This window comes from Mytilus trossulus, chromosome 1 (assembly GCF_036588685.1).
Source record: "Mytilus trossulus isolate FHL-02 chromosome 1, PNRI_Mtr1.1.1.hap1, whole genome shotgun sequence".
In the NCBI taxonomy this organism is placed as follows: Eukaryota; Metazoa; Mollusca; class Bivalvia; order Mytilida; family Mytilidae; genus Mytilus; species Mytilus trossulus.
Genome location: NC_086373.1, coordinates 90,583,310 through 90,600,960, shown reverse-complemented (window position 1 = coordinate 90,600,960; position 17,651 = coordinate 90,583,310). Strand labels below are relative to the sequence as shown.

Sequence of the window (17,651 nt, the reverse complement as noted above, 5' to 3'; positions counted from 1 at the left end):
TGTACATTGTATCTGAGACTACTATAACACATGTTATAGTAGTCTCAGATTGTATCGATAGAGCAATAAGTTTCTATAACTGTCTAAGCAATACATATGTCTTATCGGTGGTCCATTAAATTTCATGGTAGATCAAAATGATGTTTCTCCTTAATAGTTAATAAATATTGGCAAAAACTGCCATTAATGATTTAACCACTCCGTTGTTCCAAGTTTAATCTTATTCAATCTTATAAGAACATTGTATAACTCTATCAAGATACTTAACAAGAAAGGCGAAAGACACCAAAGGGATATTCAAACTGACATCGCAATTTCCAAACAATACCTTCTTGACGAATCTGTCTATAACTATATCAAAGATAAAATAGTCACTGTGGCTATATGTCTTAAGAGTCAGGTATAGGTTTTGCTGGTTCGTTCCAATACATTGTATTTTTTGGGCAATTTCTGTTACCCTTTGCATGTGCAATGTATGATGTCCCGATGCTATCGCTACTTGGAATGACATTGGTTTTTTTTTATTTGGTAACTAGTTGAAACCATCCTTCCAAGGTCTTAATATACATGGAGATATTTACAAGGACAAAGCATCTCAGCAACTGATGCAGACCTCAAAATAAATAGAAAGGTAAGCAAAAACATTCCAGCTCAGCAACTTATCCAGACCTAAATATAGTAAATATACATAGAAAGGTTGACAAAGTCATACCAGCACATCAACTGATTCAGACCTCCATATAAATAGAAAGGTTGACAAGGTCATAACAGCACATCAACTGATCCCGATCGAAATATACCAAGAAAGGTTGACAAGGACATACCAATCCATAAACTGATTTAGATCTCAATATAAATAGAAAGGTTGACATGGTTAATATACCAACACATCAACTGATTCAGATCTCAATATACCTAGAAAGGTTGAAAAGGTCACAACAGCACATCAACTGATCCAGATCTCAATATGCATTGAAAGGTTGGAAGGACATCGCATTCCAGCAACTGACCAAGACCTAAATATAAATAGTGAGGTTAGCAAGGACATTCACGCTCAGCAACTGATCCAGGACTAAATATACATAGAAAGGTTGGCAAGGTCATACCAGCAAGGCAACTGATTCACACCTCCATTTAAATAGAAAGGTTGACAAGGTCATACCAGCACATAAACTGATCCAGACCTCCATATAAATAGAAAGGTTGAAAAGGTCACAACAGCACAGCAACTGATCCAGACCTCAATATACATAGAAGGGTTGGAAGGACATCGCATTCCAGAAACTGATCCAGACCTAAATATAAATAGAGAGGTTGAAGGACATTCACGCTCAGCAACTGACCCAGGACTAAATATACATAGAAAGGTTGACAATGTCATACCAGCAGGGCAACTGATACAGACTTCAATATACAAAGGAAGGTTGACAAGGTCATACCAGCAAGGCAACTGATTCACACCTCCATTTAAATAGAAAGGTTGACAAGGTCATACCAGCACATAAACTGATCCAGACCTCCATATAAATAGAAAGGTTGAAAAGGTCACAACAGCACAGCAACTGATCCAGACCTCAATATACATAGAAGGGTTGGAAGGACATCGCATTCCAGAAACTGATCCAGACCTAAATATAAATAGAGAGGTTGAAGGACATTCACGCTCAGCAACTGACCCAGGACTAAATATACATAGAAAGGTTGGCAAGGTCATACCAGCAAGGCAACTGATTCACACCTCCATTTAAATAGAAAGGTTGACAAGGTCATACCAGCACATAAACTGATCCAGACCTCCATATAAATAGAAAGGTTGAAAAGGTCACAACAGCACAGCAACTGATCCAGACCTCAATATACATAGAAGGGTTGGAAGGACATCGCATTCCAGAAACTGATCCAGACCTAAATATAAATAGAGAGGTTGAAGGACATTCACGCTCAGCAACTGACCCAGGACTAAATATACATAGAAAGGTTGACAATGTCATACCAGCAGGGCAACTGATACAGACTTCAATATACAGAGGAAGGTTGACAAGGTCATACCAGCACATCAACGGATCAAGACCTAAATATACCTTGAAAGGTTGACAAGGTCATACCAGCACACCAACGGATCCAGAACTCAATATACCTTGAAAGGTTGACAAGGACTTAGTAGCACATCAACTGATTCAGACTTCCATTTAAATAGAAAGGTTGACAAGGTCATACCAGCACATCAACTGATCCAGACCTCCATATAAATAGAAAGGTTGAAAAGGTCATACCAGCACATTAACTGATCCAGACATCAATATACCTTGAAAGGTTGACAAGGTCATACCAGTACATCAACTGATCCAGATCTCAATATTGCTTGAAAGGTTGACAAGGTCATACCAGTACATCTACTGATCCAGATCTTAATATACATATAAAGGTTGACAAGGTCATACCAGTTCAGCAACTGATTCAGAATACAGAATATTCTTATACAACTGCATACCAAATATCTTTGACTCTCTACTAGTGGTTCACTCTATACTAGACCTAATCACACACTTATACATTGTTGCAGCCGTCGCTGTCATCATAGTCATTGTCGCAGAAGCCAGAAACAGCATACCTATGTCTCACTTTTTGACTCCATCAAGCAAAACAAAAATTCATGTCATATTAAGATATTCATTGTTATTTATTTTGGAACAAAATAACGAGCAAAAACTTTGGATATTTGAAGCTTTTGTTTTTCCTTTTTTTGTTTCATCTGTTTTGTTTTCCAGTTTACCCTAGTTCTGGTGATGCAGTTTAATGCATTTGATTATCTTTTCCATTTTAGAAGTGATCTGGATCGATTAACAGGATGGCTGAACTTTGCCAACTTTTTTTTAATTAAGTAGCAATATTTACAAAATGTGAATGGACTGATCTAACAATCAAGTTAAATTAACTTTATTTTGATACCTTTTCACTACATACTTATCCAGCAGTGAAATTAACAATGACTGAAAGAAGTATTGGCTGTGCTCATTGTTGAAGGCTGTACAATGACCTATAGTTGTTAATTTCTGTATCATTTTGTCTCTTGTGAAGTGTTGTCTCATTGGCAATCATAGTCATCATACTGCATCTTCTTTTCTATATTGACTGAAAGCTATGTTTCAAATATTAAAAAAAATCTTTCCCATTTATAAAAAACCTTTTATTAAAAATATCACAAAAACACATTATTATGACAATATATAACAATAATTCATCATAAAACATGTACTTTTTTAATAGAACTTATTGCCTTTTTGTAAGGAAAATGATCTTTAAATCATAAAGTGACATTAAAATCGGCAACACAAATCTGTAGGATATATGTTGAGATCATATAAAACAATTATAGTCTAACAGTAGCCTTTATCTCTAACATGACTGTCATTGGAAGGGGCAGATCTTGTTGAAGGAAGGGTAGACTTTACCTGTTTTAACCACGTTTAAAGGTTTATGGTACCATTATATTGAAATTCAAAAGTTATTGTTGCTGGGTAATTTTTAAATTATCATCCAAAAGAAAGATATCAGGAATTGACATAAGATTCTAAGATTTACCAAAAGATATTCATAAAATCATGAAGACATCAATCATGTCAATATTTAAATTAATCTACTTTTCAATATTCCAAATTTCTGCTCTATAATAAAATGCCTATACCCAACATCTGCATTGTTCACATTCATATATCATAAATATCAACCAAGATTTGACACAAACCCACAAGTATATATCACAAGATTGTTAAATATCAATGGCTTAGTCTTTAGACTTGTTCTTTTGGCCATCTAAAACAAAATCGCACAGTTGATAAATATAACAAGCTAATACTCTCACTGATATATGTAAAACACCAAATAAACATATGCACTTAATATAAATGGTATATAAACTGTATCTTTTCAATTATATATCATGTGAAAAGTAACAAAAATAACATAACATTGAGCACTTGTACTGATATGAAACCTTTGTAACAATTAAAATGTTACTTCACAGCTTCCTTAAATCATTTTCAAAGAAAATAGAATTTAAAGGCCTGTACATCAGAACTGGTCATGATTGTTACATGTATGTCATCAATACATTTAAGGGACAAAACGAAAAGTGCATAGGATAAATAAATAAAGAGCTCAGCACCATTTGTTCTATTTTATCTTAAACTTTTATGTTATTGAAGAAAAACTTCAATGTACAAGTATTGAATAAGTTACACAAATCATTCTACTATCATGACTATTCTATGTACACTATGTCCATGATGTCAATGAATGAGTATTTCATCATGTATGCATATACATGTAGTCGTTATGATATTAGTATAAAATAAAGATAATTATTATTATATCTCCATTCTTTCATAAGTAAATTAAAACTGAGCATATATATAACATGGCTTGGAAAATCCTATTTTGGAATTAAGCAATATACATGTAATCATGATTAAATCTTTCACTATCTGCCTGAATCTAGAAACTGATCACTTAAGAATTGTGTATTTCACTTTGTTGATAAGTTATTGTTTCACTGGTGAATATATAATAAGAGCAAGTTGTAATTATGAACACATTTTCAAAGGGTGTTACAATTTTATAATTTAACATTAAAATAACTGTGATTGTTTATTAAATTAACATGCTATATTTTAATGATATTCATGAGCAAATATATATCATATATAATATGTACAATATCTTATTGTTTTTTAATAGTATTGATTATACAGTCTCTCATAAATCTTTTAAGATTGGCACATACGATGTGAATTTAAAGTTTGTTGTTATACATGTCTGTTTTATGTACCTGTATGAATATTTTATTGTGTAAATTTATGTAATTGTATGTGGGGAGACTTTCATAAAATATTGAATCTGAATCTGCTTCAACCTTGCATTTAGCCGTGTCCTCTTTGGCATAAAGCTGTAAATAAGGACACCAAATTGGGTTAGAAGTCCTCAAAATATCTTTTGGTGATTGTTATAAATTTTAGTGACTTAGATTGTAGCATGAAGTCATATGGCATTTATAAGCTAATTTATATACCTCATGCACCTCCTTTGTTCTAATGAAACACATATTTGGTATATAAACTTAGGAAATAATTTATTATGCTGTTCAAACCATTAATCTGTTTCTCTTACAGTAACAAAAATTTTCAAAATCATGATTTGATGGGTTTTACTGATAAATTGTCATTATACATCTTTTCTGTTTAGGTAACATAGTTAGCAGACACTAAACATTTGCAAATATTTAATTTCCCTATCCAAATTTGGTGCAAGAAAAATTCTTGATAAATAATGGGTGATAATTAACAAACATTGATAATTCCTAATGTACATGAAAGTCATTATGGCACATAAAAATTACAGCTATGATCTTATCAATTTAAAACCATGTCCAGTATCAATTTGTTTTGGAGGAAGCCACTTCATTCTCTTCCTTTTTAAACACCTTGTTAGACATTGACAACAGAAACAAAGGCTCCCTGCACCACCAATATTCACAGCTTTTATCAAAGGTTTCATACATCTTGGGAAGCTGCTATCCCAATGATTATATATCTCATCTACAGTTGGTAAATGGAATGTGAAATCTGTCCAACATTTAGAAACTTTATATACTGCTTTTACTGTCCTCTCTTTTGCTGACCAACCAGGAAATATTTCTGCCTCAGCATTAAAATGTACATAATCTTGTGTAAAAGTGCCAACCTGAGCACAATTACCAAATTCTATGTCCTTGGGTTTCTGGAATGTACATGTTTGTATTGCAACATATTCTCCCCAAACTCTTTGTACATCTTTAGCCCACATATAGGAATGTGTAGTATCAAGAATTAAGATTAATCTGGTCCCTAATCCAGAATTTTTAGATGCCCACCATTCTAGCAGAGTCTCCAGTTTCAAACCACTATTATCTGTAATAAATTTATATAAAGATATGTTTAACAAGAGGCTGTCACAACGACAGCAAACCGGATTTATTAACATTTATTTGTGTCCTGGCAATATCACAAGAACCATTACTAATGATTAGTGGAAGTGAAAATCGTCCATATCAAATTTGACCTCCATTTTGTCATACATTGTAAGTATCAACATATTAAAATTTGAAAAGCTTAGATTGAATGGTTCATGCGTAAATGCATTATTGAACTTGTCTACTATTTTTTCATCAGTAACAACATATTAAAATTTAGGAAGCTTTGGTAAAACAGTGCATGCGTAAATGCACAGACACGACTGGAAACTCCATTTTTCAATCTTTCAAGAACCATAACTCCTGAACGGTAAAAGTCAAAATGGCCATTATTGAACTTGACCTTCATTTAATTGTCAGTAACAACATATTAAAATTTTAAAAGCTTTGGTTGAATGGTTCATGAGTTAATGCACGGACAACATTTGATTGCCGCCCGCCCGCCGCCCACCGAGCATCCCCAAATCAATAACCGACATTTTTGTCACAAAAGTCTGGTTAAAACATAAGCAATTTCTATCTTACATTTTGCTCATCTTATTTCTATGGTATGATTGCAAAAATTATTATTTTAATAAAGCTAATGGTATCACATCATCATTGATAAACAAACCTCAACATATTTTCATTATATACATGTATACACTTGATAATAATGATCTAGATGGAAATTTTAGATGATTTCATTTCTAAAAGATTAACCCCACAAAATAATGTATTGATAAGTGATATCCTTACATGTATTGTCTCTTATTCTTACTACTTGTCACAGTAATGGTTTATTAATCGACATATTTCAAACTTACCAGATAAAGCCCATTCACCATTTTCATATACATCTCCACTGAAATACAAGATATAAGAGTCATACTTTGGTCCGTCTGACATTCTTCTGTCAAAGAAGGCCTTTAATTTAGACTCTAAATAGTCAATAGCTAGCCCACTTGTTGAGTAATCACAGCCGTAGTTGTCTATCATGTGATAGTTGAAGAAAGAACTGACTTTGTTCAAAGTGGTTGTAGCCCTTGTCCCCATATCTTGCATTGCCTCTTGTGACATAATATTTACTCTTGATCCCCTCCTGAAATAAATCAAAATGGTTGAATAAAATGTAGGTACAATGTACATGTAGGCTTATTATTCCTCATATACTAGTATGTGAAAAGCTACAGTAATAAAAAAAAAACAGAAACAAATAATGCATTCATTCAAACAGCAAATCTTTGATTAAAAATATCATTCTTTTATACATGTATATCTGTTTATTAAATTACAATAGTCTATTGTTGAATATAATGAAAGTTGACAGACCACTTATCAAAAAATTATAAGCAGCAGATACTCTTAACCATTCTATGACCCTCTCATATCAACTGTTGTTGCGCTATAGTGTTTTAAAACTACTAAACATGAGAAAAATATGATCTCAATTATTTAAATCCTTATAAAGTCATATTCTTATTAGTTAAGTCTTGATGGTAATGTATCTTCAATGTACATGTAGACTCAAAAGACAGTTGGAACTTAATTCTCTGCTTAAATTAGCGGACAGCAAATAAAAGTGCAATGCATCCTTGTGACATTTCAAAGTTTATAGTTTTAATCTTAATGTATTCAGGTTGTATGGTTTGATTAGTGTTTAAATCCATTTGCAAATATTACATGCATATGATTATCAAAATGAGAACATGATAACCTAGTATGAATATGAACTTGTTTGTACTAGACAGATTTAAATGTACTGATCCAGATTTTTAACATGATACAAATGTACATGTAGTTACACAAAGCAATAGCATACAAAAACTTCAAAAAGACATAGCCACCCTTATAGACATATCATAACTACAGAAATGATCTTACTTATGACCAGTTACAGGAGCAATAACTGCATAGCCTGTTGCCGTGCCACCAAGATTATCACCAAGGTACCAGAACAAACTCAGTGTCATACATTCTATTGGTACTACCAGTAATATCATTCCTAAACTGTATGGCTTATCCTTTCCAGTTTCCCATCCTAATCCTCCAAGTAGAACTGTAGTCAACAAAGTTATACAGATGAGTCTTTGTGAGATCAAACTGAAATGGCGTACTCCTTTTGAAGCCATTATTCTGCTCATATTCTTACGCTCATCAGTCAAGCTATTATATGTAAGATTGCATTCAGTGATTTTGGACATAAGTTTCCAGCATGTTATAAAATATGTCAAATGAAAACATAGCCAGATACAGGCAAAGAAAACAGTTAAAGGTACAACAATGTACCACTCTTTGTGATTGGCTGACAGTTTACCAATCACGGCACCAGTTGCAATGTTAAAGGCAAATACTGCAAGAACGAATATGTATCTTAAATATTTTGAAAGATTAAAAAATCCTTGCCATCTTTGCAGTGTTGTTAAACCAGAAAAATATAAATCAATGAATGGTTCAAAGGAATGTCTTGCTGCGAAACAGGCTAGTCCATAAAAGTTTCCCGACAATTCAACCTGCTGAAAAATTACAAAAACAGAAAGACACACCATTGCTATAAAACTCAGTAATCCTAGGAATGATTTTAGTCTAATAGATGCTAAATTTACATTAAATGCAAGCACCAAAAGTGAAAAGGATAAGGCATCTTTTCCTGTTACAAGTGTTGAGATCATTAATCCAATACTTTCTAAAATTTGTACTGTTGTAAACATCTTTGCTTCGTGTTTTACTAAATGTAACATCCTCTCCAACAGATTCCAACACCATGTTAATACAGCACTTGTTACTAACAAAACATTTGTCACTTCTTGCGACATTACAAACGCAATCTCTTTTTGATCTGCAAATATAATTATGCCGAGAATACATCCTAGCCATATATGCAATAATGTCTGTCCAATGAGTTCAAAATTAAAATAATATCGCAAAGCACAGGAGACTGCAAAAACGAAAAATCCCAGTATTGCAAATCCTAGAATAACATTGTTCTGTGTGAACTGCCATTGTGTGTACAGTCCTAACCCTAATGCTACAACTAATACTACACTAGGCAAATATCTCAGATAAGTTAGATTAGCTTTTGATTTGCGGTCAACCATGTCATCCCCTTTGGCAACTTCTGTCTCCATCATGAAACTTTTTTATATTTGTCTTGTTCTTGTGTTGGATTGAAAACCTACAAAATAATCAGAAAATTCTTTATCATAGTTGGATAATGACTACATGTAGGTAACATGGAAACAGTCTTAGTCAAATTAGGATCTACCCATTTTCTTCTGTTTTCTTTAAAGTTTCTAGTGATACTTCAATATCTGGTGTCAAGTTCCCCCTGTCAACTTAAAAAAATAAAAATAATGTATGTACACTTGAAAATTTACATTTAGATAAAACTATATACATTTACATTTGATAACAAAATAGTTAGGGATAGAAAATGGGTCGTGGATGGGAGCAGATTCTGAGATCATATTCTTGTATCCCTGTACTGTACTGAATGACACTATTTATTGTGGCAGATGATTCCAATTATAACTGTCATGACTGTCTTTTTAAAATTTAGATGTGTGAGAGTGTATTTCAATGCCTTAGAAATGAATGTGGACTGCTATGCCAGGCTGATTCTATTGTCTAGCATGTCCAGTGGGATCAAAAGGTTATATGTAGGGACTGCAACAATTTCGTGTATAATTTTGTATATTACATGTAAGAAGAAGTCTGTATCCTAAATGCCTAATTTCAAGTGGGTACTAACTGTTTTAAAAGGTTTAAATTTGTTTATGACCATCATTTTGAAAGTTTGAAATTTATTTATATATAATATTCACTCTATTCCAAACAACTGACCATGCAAGGGCATAAAGAACTTCCATATATCATGTATATACATGTAAATGTATCTTGAATAATACAACTATGCATCTATCTCATTGAAATGAAAGGTCAATACCCATGATACCATCATGACCGACCATACTTCCCCATTGCCATAAATCATCTTTAGCCTTCAGGCAATGTTTGATTGACACCATTCCTTTGATAAAGGCAAACAATTGATATGTGTGTGAAATGTATAATCATGATGTGTCTAATATTCTTGTCACTGGTAGGAATAATGGTAGGCAACAAAACATTTGTAAATTGAATATTTTTTTAATGGTAGGCAACAAAACATTTGTATATTGAATATATTTTTAATGGTAGGCAACAAAACATTTGTATATTGAATATATTTTTAATGGTAGGCAACAAAACATTTGTATATTGAATATATATTGAAAATATATATTTCACGTTTCATTCCTGATCCGATGGCATTTTAATAGTAAACCGGATGTGGGTACGCGCAGCCTAGAAAGGCAATTTGACTATTCGTACCGGGTACGCGCAGACACATAAAGATTCATACAAGTTTTCATTTTATCCACATACAATAGTACAATGGAACCTACTTCCTACATCAGCAATCCTTTGTACAACAGTCAACGGCTTCAAAGAGCAGATTTCTATATCTGCTCTTTCACAAATATTCTAAAAAATGCATAACATGTACATAGTTTTAACAAGAAATATACAAAGGATAACAATCCACAAAAAAAAAAAAAAAAAAATTAAATCACTGTTATATTTTTACTTTATTTATTTTTTCTAAGCACCAATGCAATGTAACGTAATACTGCAAATTTATTTATTTTTAATTGTAAATAAGCCACGCATGCAACGGCACGTAATAGTCAGAGTTGTGACTGAGTGCGGAAATATGAAGATAGATAGATAGATAGACACTTCCAAAATTATGTATATAGGGGGAACAAATCTGAGAGCAGAGACGAGTGCCTGTGAGAATCATATAGGCTTTAAAACTAAACTTGGGTATTTCGCCAATATACATACATGCTGAATTCATTTCAATATACATTAGTTTTCAATTTAGTTCAGCTGCTTATTGGCATTTGTTTGCATAAATAATCCGTTGCTTGCTTTGACACCATGCCGGAAGTGTCATTTGACAAATAAAATACATGCTATTCGGAAACGCTCCGAATTTCCGTAAATTAAAACCATGATAATTTTCGGTACTGTAACTGTACATAGCGGAGTTTTGTGTATTTACCAACTTGGGTCAAGTTTAGAAGGGTTGTTAAAGAATTTATGTATTGCTTATATACAAGTTATACCATCGTAAGATATATTTTATGCAAAATACCACTTTTGGAATTCCATTTCCCCAGCCATGATATGGTACCAAACGTTAACTGAGTTTCATATCTATGTTATCAAATTCTGTTGTTTTAAAATATTTGATTTTCTTTCCTGAAGTTTGATTCAAACTCGAAAACAGATGAAGAAAAGAAATGAAATGAGAGAGATGAAGTCACCGCCCGGGTACATGATTGACCATTACGGCCATTGAGGAAAGGAAAATTAACAATACGAAAACTTGAGAAAAGTTATTAATTCTGTTGTTATAATTATTACAAAATATTTTCATGTGCTTTTGATTTTTTATAGAAAATGTTCATTAGTTTACCATTACCAATGTACTCTTTGTGTTTAACTCATATGTTAAATGCTATGCTTTTGATAATCATTATGGTTGCAGTCGCGGATCCAGAGGGGGGTTCCGGGGGTTGGAACCCCCCTTTTTTTTGACGATCAATGCATTTGAATGGGGACATGTAATTGGAACCCCTCTCTTTGTCCTGGGTTAGGAACCCCCTTTTTAAAATGGCTGGATCCGCCCCTGGGTTGGATTAAGTTTTCGATATATGAGTCGTATATTGTATACAAATATATGAAATCCATTTGAAAAATGAGTCTATAATTTTGTATTTTTCAGCTTAATTGTTGAAAAATTCATGATTTTAATAAAGTTATGAATCAAGTTGAATAGAACCTTAACTTGATGAAATTAGTGAACTAAACAACTAAAATAGAGCTTTTTAAAAAACGTTTCCACTGCCAAAGATTTATGTTATTATTGACAGTACATAAAGTGTTGAAAAATAGTGTGAACACCTTTTTCAACATATTGTATAAGTCAAACTGTTCTCAATCTCGATTTACTTTTTGGAAATATAAAATACGATGTAGAATAAGACTTCCAAGGAGACGACTAGCAACTAAAGACCAAATAATGTAATCAGCTTCAGTCCATCGTACAGTTATGAATGTGGGAGGGGACTGGGTCATATAACATTTGTCTAGCGAAGATGTATAAATGTCTGAATTCAGATATTATACAATAAATAAAACGACTACTTCATCCATGACCATATCATTGATTTAAAAGATGGGGAAACTTCAATAAAAATATTATTTCACAGTTGTACTTGCCAAATAGTTTTTGGTGCATTTGTTTTCTATGAAACAATTTAATTTTCAACAACTGTTTGCATAAGGCACCGGCATTTGGTCTTAACTAGACCAACCCCGAGATGTTCTGAAGCACATGTAACGTATACATTGCCTATTCGTATATACATATATTCGACCTATGAATATGTATTTAAACTGTAAGTATTTCTACCTGTCAACATTCTATACATTTTATTTACAAACAGCCTTTAGAATATGGGAACAATTAACTCAAAGAGCGTATGGAATAACCTTCTAAAAAGACTGTCGTTTAAAAATCTTTTGGGACCTTTTCAAGCATGCCATGATTTATTTATTTAGTTTTCACTCATTGTAACGTTACTATTACATTTTTTTTGTTTTTTAATAGAAGTCTGAGGTTACGAAATTTTTATTAAATTTGTCCCTTGAAAAGAAATATAATAACAATGCTGTTGGAAACAATTATATAAAGCTTACATTATTGATCAAATATGTATTGAACTCGGAGATATTTTGTTTGATGTGAATTCGAAGGAACTATCTTGATTTATCAACAGATATACGGGGAAAACGGATCACGATAAATTTACAAATGTATAAAAAGTTAGAAACGAACTTTGGTCTTACTTTTTATGTGAATCTGACTATACAAGCTGACTTCTTACATTCCTGTGATGTAATTATGGCTTTACATTAGTTGAAAATGACAAATAATTCAAACCATTCTAGACCTACGTTACCCGACAGGATAGATAGATTAACAGACAGAGGAGCACATGATAGGATAGATAGAGGATCAAGTGGTAGAACCGAAACGACAGATAGAACGTTAGTACTTCCAGCATATACACTGAATGGAAGACATGCTAATTTTGCTAGTCAACGTGAACTTGTGGAAACAGAGGACGACGAATTCACAGTACCAATACTTCCTATGGGATTAGCCGTTACATGTGGTGTTCTTAACTTTATTTTACCTGGATTCGGTAAATATGTTTTCATTTTTGGTTTTGAGTTAAATATACAGTAGAAATCTGATGTACAGTAGTCGTTCATACGTGTTTCTAGTTTTCATACTAGATTAGACCGTTGGTTTTCCCGTTTGAATGGTTTTACATTACAAATTTTCGGGGCCTTTTATAGCTTGCTATTCGATGTGAGCCAAAACTCCGTGTTGAAGGCCGTACCTTGCCCTATAATGGTTTACTTTTATAAATTGTTATTTGGATGGAGAGTTGGCATTCATACCATATCTTTCTATATCGAAGTACTCTATTTTATTATTTTGATATACACTCTTGTTTCCAAAAGTACTTTATAAATCTGTTGTAATTAACATGTCTAAGTGTCATCTATCGGGGATTAAGTAGCGAATCTTCTTACATCCGTGTTTTATACATTTTACACAATAATATTGCCCAAATATTATCAATGCTGTGTACAAAAATCCGTCGAAAATCAAATGTAGGACTGTTGTTGAAATTTATAGGTATATTCTCTGCCTTTTCAGGGACTATAATAGCTGGACTATGTGCTCCTTGTTGTGCGAAGTCTGAACTAGGAATAAAAGACTACAGTTGTGTGTCTGCTTGTGTAATTATAGGAGTTGGATTTCTCCAACTTCTCCTGACAGCTTGCTTTCTGATTGGTTGGGTATGGAGTGCAATATGGGGAATAGCATTGATAGGAACAGCATGTAAGTATAGAATAGTAATAAATTAACTCCATAGATTGGCATACACATCGCAAGTACTAAGTATTTGAATACAAAGAGACAATTTGTAATATTTCTGTTAAATTCAATATGACATCTTCAACGTATTGTAATATGCTTTCAAATAAAAACAGCACATAGTTTTTATGCTTTAGTGCTAACTTAGTCAAATTGAGTCATCTTGTCTAAGTAATCATTTCCTTATAACCATTCCCGCGTAAGGAGAGTTTCACGTTAAAAAAAACTATCGCAACATCACTTTGAAGTGTGCATAGCGGGCCTGTTGCATAGCAAAATAACTGCTCCTCTACAACATATTCAAGTGCTTATCAAAAGACACACAATTTGCACCACCTATGCATAAACGACTTTTTTAATGTGATATCGTCATGAAAATGTTTGAAATATTTGTAACTGGGCGATACTAATGATAAACAGTCAGGAATCACAACCTAATCAGACCTTATTGAGGGATCGAGAAGTTGCTCCAACAGAAGGGTACTTTCACGAGTAGGCGAAAGAAACATGACCTGTTGATTTAAAAAGAGCATTTCAGTTTGAAGTACCTTAGTAAACAGTAGTCCCCTTATAATGAAATATCGATACTTTATGGTTTGTATGGTTGCTTATCTGACTTATGAATTAAATACTTATTTTTCTCATATTTTTTGCTCTAACGTAAACTTGTTCATTCCCAGATACCAAGCATGTACAGAAGATGTAATCAATTCGAAAAGTCCTAAAGAAGAACAATCTTGATGTAGAAAACCTAGAACTTATATACAAATCCAACAAAAAAAAACATGTCAACTGGTTTATTTTGTCTTTTACAGCTGATTTTTCAAACTACAATCCGTTAGATCCAGAATCAACATACTGGCGCAATAGGCCATCATCTAACCGATCCAGGCGAAATATAAGGCCTCGATCAAATTTCATCTATCCTATGAGGGCACCATCAAACGTAGATTATAATAGTCCTCCTCCTCCATACCAAATGTTCGGAACACCTCCACCTCGGTACGCGTCTAGACCTTCATCCGAAAGATACAGGAGTACTACAGCGTCACCATTAACAACAGACACAAGACGGCTAAATGATGTGTCATCTGCAAGAACTGTAAGTTTGTAAAAAACTTAACATCATTAGACCTCTTAGAATGTTTGAATTGCCTGTACATTTCTGCAAAAAGTAAAAACACAAATATATAGAAAATAAATTTCTAAAAAGATTGTAAATAACGATTAAGGGAGAACCTTATATATAGAAACAATTTATATTCTTAAAGGCTTTAAAGGGAAGGCATTGCTATGGTAAGATTATACATGTTATATGTTAAATTAAGAAGATGTCACAGTGGTATAATTGCCAATGAGACAACTCTCAAACAGAGACCAAATGACATAGAAATAAACTATAGATCACCGTACGGCCTTCAACAATGAATAAACCCCATAAATGGTTTGAAACACAAGTCAAAAAATATTTCGAACAGACAAAACATGCATATAGTGGAGATGAGATGTAACTGTAAACATTGTTATCCTCTCAGGTGGATAGTCGTCCCTTTTGGCAACCATACATAGTCTCCTTATTTTCATATACCGTATGTAACAGTAAAGTTGATATCACATACGAATTTTGAAGATATGCGTCTTATTCACAAAAAACGGACTTATTATTACAATATCTTACCGTGAAATATAGGAGATTTTGGCATCCTAAAATAGAAGAAAAACAGCCGATTACTTGAAAAGGTCGCAGTGATTTTAATTGTACATCTTTTTTAAGTTTTGACAACATATCTTTCGTCAAACTGAATCAGATTGCATTTTTGATGTTTTAACCTCACGAACAGACTTTTTGTTTTATAGATGACAACGACACAAATAATGGAAGATTCTAGTGAAGTTATGTCTTGGGATTGTCCCCAGTGCAATAGAGTATATGAGGCTGATATTCGTAAAGTATGTTTATACGGAACATTTTGGTTTAGTATTTTGTCTAAAATACTTATAGAACTGCATGGCAAAGCCCGTTTTAAATTATAATATTTTTTATCCTTCCGTGGCTATACTTCATGTAGTATGGCCTGAATTAAATAACTTAGCACCACACCAGCATCAAAACTAAGTTTGGCGAATGATACATATACTATAAATTGATTGGTTTGTTCCTTTATAAGTATTATAGAAAGTTAAAGTAAATGCTCTCATTATGCCCAATAGTCCTTCGTCACACTGTAGTAGTAGGTTGTTTTGCTGTAAATCAGAATAAATGGGCATAAGATTCAGTTGTTCGTATTTTTCTCGTTTTTAGCATCTTTGTCGGCGTTGTTCAAGAGATGTTTGTGGAAGGTGTTATACTAAGGTATTGAGAACTCGTGCTGAAGACAGAGTATCAGTGTGTGATAAATGTTTTACAGAAGTCTCACAGGATCCGAGGATGCAAAGAATCTGAAAATAGAAAAAAACTAACATTTCAGTATTGCTGCTAGTCAGCGTAAATCAAAATGAAAAATTAATACTGTAATAAAGACAATGAATTTAAGTATTTTATATAAATTGTCAAATCCGCTGGTTCGGATGTTTATGTGCAGTCTTTTATCAACTTTATTACCATATGAAATAAATACCTACTTTTGTTTGAAAACATTCTTTATTTTGAAAGCCGTACATTGACCTATAATGTGTTTTTTTTTTAAATTGTTATTTGGATGGAGAGTTGTCTCATTGGCACTCACACCGCATCTTCCTATATCTATTTATTGATAGATCTAAATGTGGGAATCCTGTCCGATCCATTGCTGACATATTCTCTCTAAGTAATCAAGATTGGTTTTGAAAAAATAAGTAAAATTTCCCACCTGAAGACAGTGATCTTGTTGTATACTGACCGACGTTAAAAGGTGATCATCACATCTTTTCTTAGATTTTCATATTGGATTTTTTTCTCTTTAATAATCATAAAATTTGTGATAAACTGAACACCTATTTATTGCCTGTTGTCAGCTTTCCTTTCTGTGCATGGTGGTGAAGAAGTGTACATTATTCAGTTCAATGGATGAATTTGTACGCATTCACAGTGACTATATAATTAGATTGCAATACACAAAATTAAAGTGATTGCCATACATAAAAACCTACGATTGGAGAATTTAGTCACAGCTACTTCAACAGATACATGTTAATGGTAATGTATGGCACAGAACTATCACAGTAGGAAACACATCAACTATAAGAGGAAAACCAAGGAAACAGGAACACCGTAGTGCAAAAAAAAAATGCCAGCACACATGGAAACGAACTAATAGATAACTGCCATATTCTTCGGTACAAGACCTTTAAAAAAAATGATGGGTTGAACCTGGTTTACTGACTAGCAAACCTCCCGCTTAATGACAAGGTTTAAAATATCTTCAAAACACCACTTGACAGAAATACAACACAAACACACACAAGAACATTCATATAACAGAGAACTGAACTATCATGGCTTATCTAGTACGTTTGGTTCAATTGTAAAGACCGACATTTGATAACGACATTTTATTTTCAAATCACTTGCTGTTCATGCTGTATATTAGACAGAATTGTGGTTGTTATAAGGAATAT

The 17,651-nt window shown here is 32.9% G+C and overlaps 2 protein-coding genes across 2 annotated transcripts; one reads left to right on the top strand and one right to left on the bottom strand.

Annotated features, from left to right (window-relative positions):
- Nucleotides 1-3,278: 3,278 nt before the first annotated feature.
- Nucleotides 3,279-10,988, bottom strand: LOC134690211 (transmembrane protein 168-like). Its single transcript, XM_063550190.1, has 4 exons — nt 10,877-10,988; nt 7,871-9,161; nt 6,814-7,088; nt 3,279-5,945 (listed from the first exon to the last, which is right to left on the bottom strand). Exons 2-4 carry the CDS (start codon nt 9,115-9,117, stop codon nt 5,398-5,400), a joined length of 2,070 nt encoding a protein of 689 aa, XP_063406260.1. The 5' UTR covers nt 9,118-9,161; nt 10,877-10,988; the 3' UTR covers nt 3,279-5,397.
- A 1,826-nt stretch (nt 10,989-12,814) lies between these two features.
- Nucleotides 12,815-16,654, top strand: LOC134711091 (uncharacterized). Its single transcript, XM_063571529.1, has 5 exons — nt 12,815-13,308; nt 13,833-14,018; nt 14,870-15,156; nt 15,912-16,004; nt 16,357-16,654. Exons 1-5 carry the CDS (start codon nt 13,026-13,028, stop codon nt 16,495-16,497), a joined length of 990 nt encoding a protein of 329 aa, XP_063427599.1. The 5' UTR covers nt 12,815-13,025; the 3' UTR covers nt 16,498-16,654.
- Nucleotides 16,655-17,651: the final 997 nt, after the last annotated feature.